This window comes from Choristoneura fumiferana, chromosome 11, assembly GCF_025370935.1.
Source record: "Choristoneura fumiferana chromosome 11, NRCan_CFum_1, whole genome shotgun sequence".
Classification (NCBI taxonomy): domain Eukaryota; kingdom Metazoa; phylum Arthropoda; class Insecta; order Lepidoptera; family Tortricidae; genus Choristoneura; species Choristoneura fumiferana.
Window position 1 is genome coordinate 2,210,101 of NC_133482.1, and position 12,108 is coordinate 2,222,208.

General features: G+C 38.1%; 2 protein-coding genes across 2 annotated transcripts; one reads left to right on the plus strand and one right to left on the minus strand.

Annotated features, from left to right (window-relative positions):
* Window positions 1–927: 927 nt before the first annotated feature.
* On the minus strand, window positions 928–4,961 carry Rpt5 (26S proteasome regulatory subunit Rpt5). The gene is made up of 5 exons (XM_074094053.1): window positions 4,162–4,961; window positions 3,589–3,784; window positions 2,469–2,665; window positions 2,158–2,288; window positions 928–1,831 (listed from the first exon to the last, which is right to left on the minus strand). The coding sequence occupies exons 1-5, from the start codon at window positions 4,726–4,728 to the stop codon at window positions 1,624–1,626; spliced, it is 1,299 nt and encodes a 432-aa protein (XP_073950154.1). The 5' UTR covers window positions 4,729–4,961; the 3' UTR covers window positions 928–1,623.
* A 256-nt stretch (window positions 4,962–5,217) lies between these two features.
* Window positions 5,218–10,620, plus strand: SdhD (succinate dehydrogenase, subunit D). The gene is made up of 4 exons (XM_074094054.1): window positions 5,218–5,368; window positions 5,892–6,028; window positions 7,122–7,306; window positions 8,940–10,620. The coding sequence occupies exons 1-4, from the start codon at window positions 5,338–5,340 to the stop codon at window positions 9,133–9,135; spliced, it is 549 nt and encodes a 182-aa protein (XP_073950155.1). The 5' UTR covers window positions 5,218–5,337; the 3' UTR covers window positions 9,136–10,620.
* The last annotated feature ends 1,488 nt before the right edge of the window (window positions 10,621–12,108 follow it).

Here is a 12,108-nt window from a genome sequence, read left to right on the forward strand (position 1 = left end):
CCAGGCCAGGGGGGCTACTACGAAATTGGAAGTTCGTATCGTACCGTCCCTCTCACTCTCGTAATAATTATGTTAGCGTAAGCGGGACGCGACGGTATGATATGAAGTTCGAATTTTGCACTTCGTTGTATAGGGCCAGGAGCATAAATAAGAAAATGGGAGCCAAATTCAAAATAAATAATATTTCGATCTAAATAACTCTTCCTCAAGATAAGTCGATTAGCTAAACTTCTACTAAACATATGTTATTATAGATATAAATTAACGTTTAATTTTGAATTTTATTCGCTTATCTATTCTGTGCTGTAACTAAGATGCAAAGCTAAGATATTTCTAAGGCCCCAGGCACTCCATAATATATGTCAATTAAAAATATGTATTTTAGAACTATAATAAATAGTTAAGATCTCTAGGATTTCTATCTCGAAATAAAAATCAAAATTTTAATCTTTAAATTTTTATAAGAAATGGGCAAGAAAATTATTCTTCTATTTACTACTACCAAGCTACTACATATCCATTTACCTTTTTCTATTAAAAACAGTCCTATACTTAACAAACTTATACCTACATAAAATAAAAATAGAACCTAAAACTAAAACAAATTACATAAAGGGTACCCCTTAGGCAAGGTCCCGAAGATGCTTTTTCTTAATTGAACGGAAATTCTCATCGCCTTGCAGAAAAACCGCTAAGAATGTAGTTGTATAATGATTTTCCAATCTGACCTGTTTAATATTGAACATAGATAGATAGCCTGCCTCTTAGGAATCAGTACGTTATTTTAGTTTACCGGCAAAACTAGCAAATGCGCGGTGTTTTGGAATTCAACGTGATTTCAAATAGGACAAGTTTGAATTTTTTTCTTGTCAAAGTATCAAACATCTGCGGCCAGCTACGTTTTAAAAATAAAATAATATAAAGACGATCATTTAATATACTTTTATTTATTAATATACAATCGAAAATCACTCTCCGACTATAAAATGGTGTATCACCATTACAATTATCATAACAATATTTCAAAGATCAGACATGAATAAAAATTAAAATATTTGCTTGCTCACAATTTCTCCATCTTTGATCTCTGTAATATATTTACACATTTTCATTACACACACACAAGCTCTAAAGTTACCAATTGACACTCATGTACCTTGCATAGCTTTACTCAAGTAGCTTACCAACGTTGCGTTAAATTATGTATGTAACACGTAAAACAAACATGTGCAAGCTGCTCGCACAAAGTACATGAGTGTCCCAGGCGTATGCAAAGTTGACATCTTCCGTGACAATGTGCGAGGCCCACGACCTATTACGCCAATTGACATTATTTTTTTGAATTCAAGTTGGTGAATAAAATTTCGGCTTTGAAAAACTTAACCTCAACCAAAACTTAAGCTTTTTAAAATAGAATAGGCTTATGTTTCTTAAAGCTAAATTATGATGATGTTAAAAGCTAAAGCCTTTTCTGTCAATCCAGTTCTAAAAAGGACTCCAAACTTTAAATTTATGGCTAAAAGGTTTGAGTCCTTTCAAACACCAGTTGGCATATGTAATGAACCTTCAAGTAGACTTGGGCCCACTGTTCCGGCAAGTGTCAACTGAGCATCATTTCCCAGCCTAAGCGTAGTAGCTGAGATTGGCCTTCTTCTTGGCTTGCACTTCCAAGATGGCGTCCATGAAATCCTCGTGCGTGACGGCGGTGGCAGAGCGCCGGAGCGCGATCATGCCGGCCTCCACACACACCGCCTTGCACTGTGCGCCGTTGAAGTCGTCCGTGGAGCGGGAGAGCTCCTCGAAGTTCACGTCGGGGCTCACATTCATTTTACTGTAAAGACACATTACATACATTAAACAACATGCATACAAACCTTATTACTAAAAAAAAGCGACATATTAAGCACAGTCCTCGAAGACCAGATGCCTGCACTAGAAGGTGCGTGTGGTCCTGTTGCAGTTCCATACGTAAGGTTTGTTTGTATAGCAAATGGTACAGTAATGTCAAAATTATTAATAACCTATCGCAAGCTATTCTTCATCCTTCAAGGAATCGATAGCGCACTGGTAACTTACGGTATTGCGAGCACTGAGTCTCGTAAGCGTCTTGTCTGGTAAAAAACATAATACTAAAAGTATCAAACAAAAACAACATACCGTGAATGAATCTGCATGATCCTGGCCCTAGCCTCTTCATTGGGGTGCGGGAACTCAATCTTGCGGTCGAGACGGCCTGAGCGAAGCAAAGCAGGATCCAGGATATCCACTCGGTTGGTAGCTGCAATCACCTATAAATGTAACAGGGATTATTGTAAAACGAAAGATTTACCCACCTAGAAAATCTATTGGCTACTCTTGCTATAGATTATGCCCTTGTTATTTCAGTCCTATACATGTGAAAGACAATCTCATTAAAGCACTCTCTTGCAAGATTTGAAAGACAAATTTTATGATATTAATTCCCTTGCCTTAATATCAGCAGTGGAGCTGAACCCATCGAGCTGGTTAAGCAGTTCCAGCATGGTTCTCTGCACTTCCCTGTCTCCAGCCTTCTCAGAGTCAAAACGCTTTGTGCCGATGGCATCCAGCTCGTCAATGAAGATGATCGCTGGCGCCTTCTCCTTGGCAAGGGCGAACGCGTCACGCACCAGCTTTGCGCCATCACCTGGAATATTTAGTTACTTAGATTAAATATAGATTAATTTTAAGACTAAAGAGTTGTTGAATTTCAATGCAGGACATTTGAAAAGACATTTCTTCTGGAAAACAAGTGCGGTTAGTGAATAACCCCATATTTGTCGACCAGAGGGCCAATTGCGTAACATTTCTGACACTCGCAATCACAATTAAATGACAGTTTTTGTATGTGAAAAAATTACATAATTTGATTGTGATTCCGTGTCAGAAACTTTACCAATAGACCATCTGGAATGAATGACAATAATTCACACCCTGATAATTTAGATCCTGATGGAATTAACAATGAGGTTTTGAACTGTCAGGTTATACATTATTATTGTTAATTCCAGGTTGTATTTCAACTGCACTCTTGAACATTGCATGACATGTAATGAAACACAACTGCAATGCTATTTGAAGCCACAATTCAATTTGAATTTAGGGAACAATGGCCCTTTGAACTTTTTGATAATTCTGCCAATGTTGTAGTTAAGATTTGCCTTGTAGTTTTTTTTCGCGTAAAGTAACTGATATCTCTGCACATTTTCAGTAGTATTTGACAGTACTAAATTTTATTAAATAAATACTAAAATTAATTACTAAAAAAATAAAAAAAAATTCATGCCAGCAATGGGAAATTATTATTATAAAGTGCAGCCATGGTTTTTCCATTCTGAAATATATGTAGATGAACTAGTTACGTGAGAAATTTTTTCATTTTGTTAATGAGCTTGTCAGTCAGTTGAAACTTTACAAACTATCATATTTAATTATTTTTGTTTAACAATATTAAGTAGGTTTGAGTGGAGTTTTGGCATGATTTTCCCCACAGACTTTCAACTTATTTGTTCCTTGCAACTGATCACTAGGTTGGCAAGCATTACCATCACTGACTCCTGCTCAACTTACCAATAAACATCTGCACCAGCTGCGGACCAGCCAGCTTGAGGAAGGTGGACTTAGTTTGCGCAGCACAGGCCCTGGCCAGCAGGGTTTTGCCAGTACCGGGAGGTCCATACAGGAGCACACCTTTGGGAGGGTGGATGCCAAGGTTGACAAACTTCTCCTTGTGTGTCATGGGGAGTACTACAGCTTCAATGAGCTCCTGAAATGTCAAAGACACTGGTTATACATTGAGGAATATAATCAAGTGATTGAAATTTTTGACATACAAAATTTGATCTCAAGAAACTATTTGTGATTTTTATTGTTTACCATTTAGTCATTACTTCTTGTTTGAATGGATTTTAGTATCAGTTCATGCTGAGCTCTAATGCAGTACATTTCATTGAAATAATGTCAAATGAGGGAGACCAGTGTTTTCAATAAGGCTCTCAGAGCTGACTTCTGACAAAACCATTTGCATCTACCAGTTCTTTGATCTGTCCCTTATGTTTTAGCCTCAACAAAAATAAGAAAAAAATGCAATAAGTACTCAGAAGAAAAAATATCTCAATTTACACACAATTTGCCACAACTGACCTGGATTTGTTTGTCGAGCCCTCCAATATCAGAATACTGTTCTGTAGGCCTCTCATCCACCTCCATAGCCTTCACACGCGCATCGTACTCAGCTGGCAGTGTCTCTAGAATCAAGTAAGAGTCTTTGTTCACGCCAACCAAGTCCCCAGGCTTGAGTTTTTCAGCGTCAACTAGGCCAATGACTGGCAGGAAGTAAGTTTGACGTGTGGAAGTTTTAATGACTGCGCATTTTCCCTTGCGCTGCGAGTCCAGGTCCACAACTGCACCATCTTCTTCTTCCTCTTGTGGATCGACGTCTAGAAGTTCGATTACGTTGGACACGAGATAGGGCAGCGTTTTGTTCACTTTGATTTTTTCGGTGTTCTCTTTGATTTTTTCGTTTTGTGCTTGCAGTTCGTGCGATATTCTCATCACCTCGCTCTTCATTATCTTAATTTCATTGTCCAGAAGGCGAGTCCGGCTGATAATCTCATCTGTTGGCATTCGAAGCACCTCTTCGCTAAGCGCTTCTTCGCCATCTTCCCAGATTGATTTATCTTCTAGTGTCGTCGCCATCGCGGCTGCCATTTTTATGTTATGGTTCAAAAAGTTTTAGAGACACTAATTATTGAACAGTTTAAAATGTATTTTTTTGGTCACAAACATACATGGAAAATGAATTGTCATTCACTCCCTGGGTTCACCTATCTAAGAAAGAAAATCTACTATCCTAATAATTTAAATACGCGAGTGACCCGTCGCAAGTTTCATATGAAGGTATGAAGGCCAATAATAATGTTAGTATGTTTGCTAAAATATGACTCAGTCATGACGTAACTAGGATTTGTTCATAGTTTTGCTACGAAATATTCTGCAAATTTTTGAATTATAGCTAAAACTTGTTTACTTTTTAACTACTTTACTAGTTTTCTACCAATTAGTTGAACCATTTTTAATTTGGCAACACTGATAAAAGATACCAATATACAGAAAAGAACTAAAGCAAGCTATGAATGAGCAAGCATGCCAAGCATGCGTTACATGACAGTTCGGGTTTTTTGTGCTGGCAATGACAACTTGACTTTGACATTTGCAAGCAAATTTCGAAATTTGCGGAGGGAGTCGAGTCGTAGATTATTTCTTATTCCACGAAATTACATTTTTTCTTACTACATTAATTGTAATTCCAAACCCACAATGGCATTTTCCATGTTCCTTCGCAATTCAGGTAACTAAGAGCCTTCGCTTTAATATTTACTATTACATAACGGATGTTTTGTTTCTTGGGACAGCTTTAGAATGCACAAACAGCGATTGATGTGGCTTAAAATAATTAATGCACTGTTTAATTTCAACTAGTATTCGTATAATACGTGTACTGTTCCTTTTCATAAACCTTGTTGTGTTGGTAATTTATTCGAGGTTATAAAACAATATCTTGTTTATATGCACTAGTGACCATAACTGGAAACCATTCAAAGTAATAATATGTAAATATCCTATAAAAATAAGATATTTCTCTTTAACTATATATTTTTAAAACTTGCTTATATTTTATTTATTTATCTTGTGTCAAACAAGGTTTATTTAAATAATATAGATCACATATCTATAAATCTATTAGGACTATTCAAGCCAGCCAGTGCACCCCACGGAGACCTGGGGCTCCGTTTAGCTTCTGCGAAGGCTCTGCAAAAGTAAGGCTGTAAAGTAGAACCTCCTATTAAATTCATGGCCAAAAAAATTTCCAGGGTGTTCAAGCCGCATATTCACCCAGCAAGTGATGCGGCTAGCAACACAACCCTCCCTGCAGCGAGCAGTGGCAGCTTCTCTGCCAACCCGGAGCAATGCCCTCAAGGAAGTTAAGAGCACACCTATCCTGAACTCTGTAAGTATGTTTAGCTCATGACTTTGCCTTTGTGGAATTTCTTTATCCTGTAGTTTAAAAAGACCCAGCTTTATTCATTACTAGGTGTTGCCCGCGGCTTCGCCCCCGTTGTATTTTTTCTGTATTTTCTTCCATAAAAACCTTCTCCTAATAGTAACAAACACAACAAAAAAAGAATTAGCAAAATCGGACTAGTCCTTCCCAAGTTTTGTGCTTATCAACACATTTTACGATTCATTTTTATTTATATAGATAGATATTCATTAGGCAGCAGGAGGATTATTTAGTTTAGTTTCTTTTATTTATTCATTCAATATAATATTAGGTACTTACACATGATAAGAGTTAAACCCTCACCTCTGTGTGAGATTTGCCAGAAGGTAGAAGACTTGTCCCATTTGTTGTTGGAATTTGTTTGTTGTGCTCAGAACTCAGACTTGAGAAGGGTTCTTGGGGGTTTGGGCCCTATGCACGATGGCCAGGTCAATTGTTGGCTCTCAGAGGCCTGCAAAGCCATTTGCATATACCACTTTTTTAATATGTCCTTTGCATAGGGAAAATGAGCGAGCTTCCATGAGGTTGACATGATCACCCGGAGTGTTCATAGCCTCAACAAAAACAGGAAAAAAAAAACAGATACATTCGAGTTACAAGAATTTATATTGAAGTCATTAAAGTTAACATTAAACAAGATTAATTTAATGTATTCATAATTTAATTTTTGTTTCGAGAAGGCGACTTTTGCCAAGTTTCTTTCAGCACATTCTTCTTGACATTAGTCTTTCCGATTAAGTTGCGCGAAAGTGCTGGTAAGAATAAAAGGACATATGTAAGTAGAGCCCTGGCTTACACTTACTTTATTATATTATATTGATAATTTAGGCACGGAGAGTGTAGTATATTCAGAGATCTCTCATTGATTCTCTCATGACTCAAAGAGGGCGACCTGAAAGGGGCGCCTGAGGCACTCCTTTTATGCTTTGCTCATTGAGCGAAGCTTATACCTACTTTCTGGAAAATTCCCAAGGGTGCTGGAAGTGCTAAAACCGGCACTGATCTCATCATCAACCTACTTATTTCCCCGTTCACCCAGGTGCGTTCGTTCCGCACGACGCGGCCGCGCCTGTCCGACGAGAAGCCCCACGACCACTCCAAGCTGTGGGTGATCGAGCGCGCTGTCACTGCCGCCATGGTGCCGCTGGTGCCCGTCGCTCTGCTCATGCCCAACAAACTGCTGGACTCCGTGCTCGCTATACTCATCACCGCTCACAGCTTCTGGTGAGTGTCAGACGCTAGGCGAAGGCGAACGTAAGCGACAGCCTACTCTTCAGTCTTTTTTTTACATAAAACTGGCCATGATTGACTGCTATCTCACCTGATGTTAAGTGCGGATGACGTCAAAGGTGTATCTCACTGGTTCAGTAACAGTCTAAGAGGCCTCGCGCCTCGAAAGTTTTTTCGTTTTTTTTTTCAGGGTAAATAAACAATGTACATTGTTGTTATTCATCCATCATAATTATCCACCGACAGACCGATTTCAATTATATAACCTACAAATCTCTTATTTTTTATCCCGATATTCCTGAGGGATTGAAGTTTATATAGACAGGTTAATTCCCAATATCAAAACCGAAACATGTAAAAACATGAAATTTTGCACTGTATTATTCATGCAACATAAATGAAGACCATGGCGTTTTTTATGTTAACTCCCATGGAAATTCAATAAAATCAACCAGTCAATTCATCTATCTAACCAGATGCTTAATGTGAGCGAAGTCGCGCATAAAAGCTAGTTACGAAAACAAAATAATTCCTGCCATGATCCCATCCTCACCCTTCCTTCCCCACCCCCAGGGGCCTAGAAGCTATGGTGGTGGAGTACGTCAGAGTCCTACTCTTCGGTCCCCTGATCCCCAAAATCGCCATGGGGGTTGTGTATTTCATCACAGTCCTGAACTTGGGAGGGCTGTTCTTCTTAATCTTCAATGATATTGGGCTGACGAGGGCTTTCTGGAAGATTTGGAAGAACATGAGGGGCTCCCCAGCTCCTCCACCTGTCAAGAAGGAGAATGTGGAGAAGAAGGTTTTCGTCCTTGATTATCCATTAAGTAGTATCACAAATACCTCGTAATATTTTCTTTGCTATATCATAATGGAAGAAAACATAACACTTTCACTTCTCGCCAACTTGTATCTTGTATTTCTATGACAGGCTAGTCGGCGATAGTACTATGAGGTTTGTTTGACAACTTGAAACTAAATGAGCCAATCCCAAGCCAGCAAGCAAGACCCTCATTGACAGAGTCGTAAATAAAATACACTTTTTTAGTCATCATAATCATCATCAACCGGAACACGTCCACTGTCGAACAGAGACTTTTCTCTTGGAACGTCGCCGCAATGAACGACAACCCGCCACTTGCATCTTATTTTCCACCACCAGTTGCCCGCGACTACCGCGATGTTGTCAGTCTACCTAACGGGAGGCCTGCCAACGCCTCGCTATCTGGTTAGCGGTCGCCACTTGAGAACCTATCTCCCTAAATGGTCGATGCGTTTCGAGCGATGTGGCCCGCCCATTGCCAGAACTTGCATATTCTTCGAGCTATGTTGATGACTTTATTTCTTCGGCGTAGTTCTGTATTCTGGGTTCTACCACTCTTTAAGTAATGCTCTCTTAACCTTAACTTAATTTTAACTTAAATTTTTCCAGGCATAGTTCATAATAGCAACCACATATTTACTAAGTATACAATATGGTACAAAATAATTTGAATTCGTTAAAAATATTATTCATTTTTTAATGAATCCCTCATGGGTAAACAACAAAACTATAATTTATTTTGCGGTAGGTAGCATCTAAACTCGCGGGGCCTCAAGGTAAATGAGTCTTTCTTTTTTTCCCCAGGGGCCTGGAGGCGATAGCTGTTGATTACGTGCGAGCCAGCGTGGTGGGCCCCCTCCTACCGAAGGTCGCGATCGCCCTGGTCTACCTGATCTCCATCGCGACCCTCGGGGGCTTATTCTACATCATCAGCCACGACGTGGGGCTCTCCAACACTGTCCGCCAGTTCTGGTCCATCAAGCCGCAGCAGCAGGCGTAATTTTGGCAACTGGGCCACTGTGATGGGTAAAAATCTGTGTCGTGGCTACCTGTATTAATATCTGCCACAGCGGAGCGCGCAAAAATATCTGACACGTCCTACCAGCCCTAGAAATGGAACCGTATCAGATATTTGTGCACGCTTTATTGTGTCAGATATTGGTGCTGGTGACTGTATCTCGCCTTATTTTGCAAATAGGCGGTTTTTTACCTGTTTTTTTAGTTAATTTCCAAATGAATATGCAGTAAGGAACTTGACAGGATCGAACTGATAATTCCCTAACTTGAAGTAGGTTCGAAGTCGTAAAATATGCCGATTTCTACTTAATTTCATGGCAGTGCAATATTAAAGAGCAGAGGAGGAAATCGAAGTTCTTATCGTATCGTCCCTCTCACTCTCTTGTTAAATAGTATAAGCGTCAGAGGGACCGAACTACATGAACTTCGATTTTCCTAGAAGCCCCGCAGAAATGAAATGAAAACGACGCTTTATACGTAAGTGCAACATTTTTGACGTATAACACGGGAAAAAAACCATATGAATTTCTTGGTTATTCTTCACCAGTTTTTTACTCTTTAATCGTTCTAGGCAACATTTTTATAGCATTTTAAAACGTTTCGCTTCCATAATGTTGGCAACATTGTACAAAATCCTTGCTACCAACACAGCTACCATGTTGCTATACAAGAGATTATCTCGAGCACGAGTCGTTGGATGCCTAAGGCGTGATCGCACGAAAACAATAACGATTTTTATCTATCACATTATTTTCTCGGGTTAAATATTGGTTTTATTCGCTGTTAAAATAGTAACATTGGAGTAAACCATTTTTTTGGTTCGAAATAATGTTATGTATTCTGTTGTATTATGCATATGTATGTAAGCATTTTTAGGATGTAGTAAATGAATTATTTTAGTGGCGTATAGTACCAATATTTAGCTAATTCGATGAGCCAGATATTTGATCCGAGGTTGTATAAAAAATAGTTATGGTATGTTCGATCAAAATGCTTTACCATTTTTCAGGAAAGTTCTTAACATCAAAAAAACAATAAGGCTGATTCGTTATATTGACTTGGAACTGAAAATAGTCTTTGACGATTAAGTGTCGGTCGTGTCTTAGAAATAGTGGGAAAGGAATTCTTGGTCGAGTACACATATCATATTAACAACAAGAGTAGTTTTTTTTTAAAGCATGCGAAATTTTAACGAGATTAATTTTATACTTTTACGGCGTTATTGCCTAAATTGATATTATTTTTATGCCAAATTAATGAAATCATGTTTATTCTCGATTCATGAATCTGGCGCTGTAAATTCGGGACAATATCGGGTACTTAAGCAAAGCACAATTTAACTTTTGGAAAGTTCTACTTAATTTATGTCAGATAGTCTTAGTTCGCTGTGGATTGTGCTGTGAAGTATCTGCGAGTTTTGGTGTAATTAATTTATTATAGCGTAATAAAATGACGTACATAATTATTATGATGGTTATTTTATTTTTTAACCTATCCTTAAAGATGTATTTGAGGCGTTCATTTGAAACTTGTGGACATTTGGAAGCCCCCGGGACGGGACTGGAGGCCCGGGGCGGGCTGCCCCTTCTGCGCCTAAGGCCTCTGGAGCACAACTCCAGAACTAAATAAAATAACAAATAACTAAGACAAATATTTTTAACAGTTTTTATTTCAACATTTCACATATACATTACATATCATTCTTGTTAAATGTACTTAAAAAATTAAAATACTATTGATGTGTAATTTTACGTATAGTGACTATTTATTAAAAAATACCAGTAGGTATTCAACTTTAAAAAAGCGTATACGTTAAAGTGAGGTATTTACAAATAAATACATTTTTCTACATTTCCATAAAGAATGGTAACACAATGACAATCTATTCGTAGTGGCTTATAGTATTGCCTTAATGTACATATTATTATAAATCATTTTAAATTATCAATATTCGAATATTTTTGTATACCTTATATTATCCGTAATTGACAAGATTTCATATTTCTAAGACTATAATTTGATTAGTTCCCTGTATTCTGTCAAAATTTCGTACGATTATTAATAATTTTTACATTTTTTTTAAGATGTGCCTAAAAGGGCATAACTCCAAAACTTAGAATTACTTTTGTCTAGTCTGTTAACACGTAAATCTGACGTAGACATAGAGTTGTCAAAATTATGACAGCTCCTTTTTCTGGTGAAAAAGGCAACGGAAACATATCTATACTGACGTAGTGTTGGCAAATTCAGCCATATGGAGAAATCAATTATAATAAAATTTTCCCATGTTCAGGAGGCAAAACTCTTTCGATTCCTGTAGTAATTTACAGGTGTTAAAAAAATGAAATCTTGTCAATTGTCTTTGTGTTATTTTTGAGCAAGTTAAGTAACATTTTCAACCTAAATCATTAAAAAGTTGGCTCTCCATAGCATGTCTTTCCACCCGATGATGGAGCGTCGTTTTTTCAAAGCTCATGTAAATAAAATAAATAAATATCACGGGAAAATTCACACCAATTGACCTAGTCCCAAAGTTAGCTTAGTAAAGCTTGTGTTATGGGTACTAAGCAACGTCACGTCATCATGTATCTAAGTATACTGAGCGGCAAAAAATCAGGCCCTCAAATGTAGGCAAAATCGGTAATTTTGTATGAAGGGTGGGCCAAATTTTGTGCTGCTGAGTATATTTATATTTTAACTCAGTCTATAGTTTATACTAAAAACAAATCCTCGCCACCCACAGGCCGGCAAATTACTATCTTCGGCTTATATTGGTCCTACTGCTGCAGAGGCCGAGCGAGCCTGGAATTCACGACCTTCCGTGTGTCGGTAAGGGGTCATCCATAACTCACGTCATACTTTTAGAAGGGGGGGGGGAGTCGAGCGGTTTGACACAAAAACAAAATAATAACTAGTTTCATAGCAATAGGTGTGAATAGTCGAAGGTGTGACAAGG

What these genes read in the sequence shown, in the direction of transcription:
- SdhD (XM_074094054.1), top strand. Translation starts at nt 5,338, where the DNA reads ATGGCATTTTCCATGTTCCTTCGCAATTCAG. An exon ending in GCACACCTATCCTGAACTCT is followed by an intron (nt 6,029 to 7,121) that starts GTAAGTATGTTT and finishes CCGTTCACCCAG; the next exon opens with GTGCGTTCGTTCCGCACGAC. An exon ending in ATCACCGCTCACAGCTTCTG is followed by an intron (nt 7,307 to 8,939) that starts GTGAGTGTCAGA and finishes TTTTTTCCCCAG; the next exon opens with GGGCCTGGAGGCGATAGCTG.
- Rpt5 (XM_074094053.1), bottom strand. Translation starts at nt 4,728, where the DNA reads ATGGCAGCCGCGATGGCGACGACACTAGAAGATAAATCAATCTGGGAA. An exon ending in GGCTCGACAAACAAATCCAG is followed by an intron (nt 3,785 to 4,161) that starts GTCAGTTGTGGC and finishes TTGACATTTCAG; the next exon opens with GAGCTCATTGAAGCTGTAGT. An exon ending in ATCATGCAGATTCATTCACG is followed by an intron (nt 1,832 to 2,157) that starts GTATGTTGTTTT and finishes GTGTCTTTACAG; the next exon opens with TAAAATGAATGTGAGCCCCG.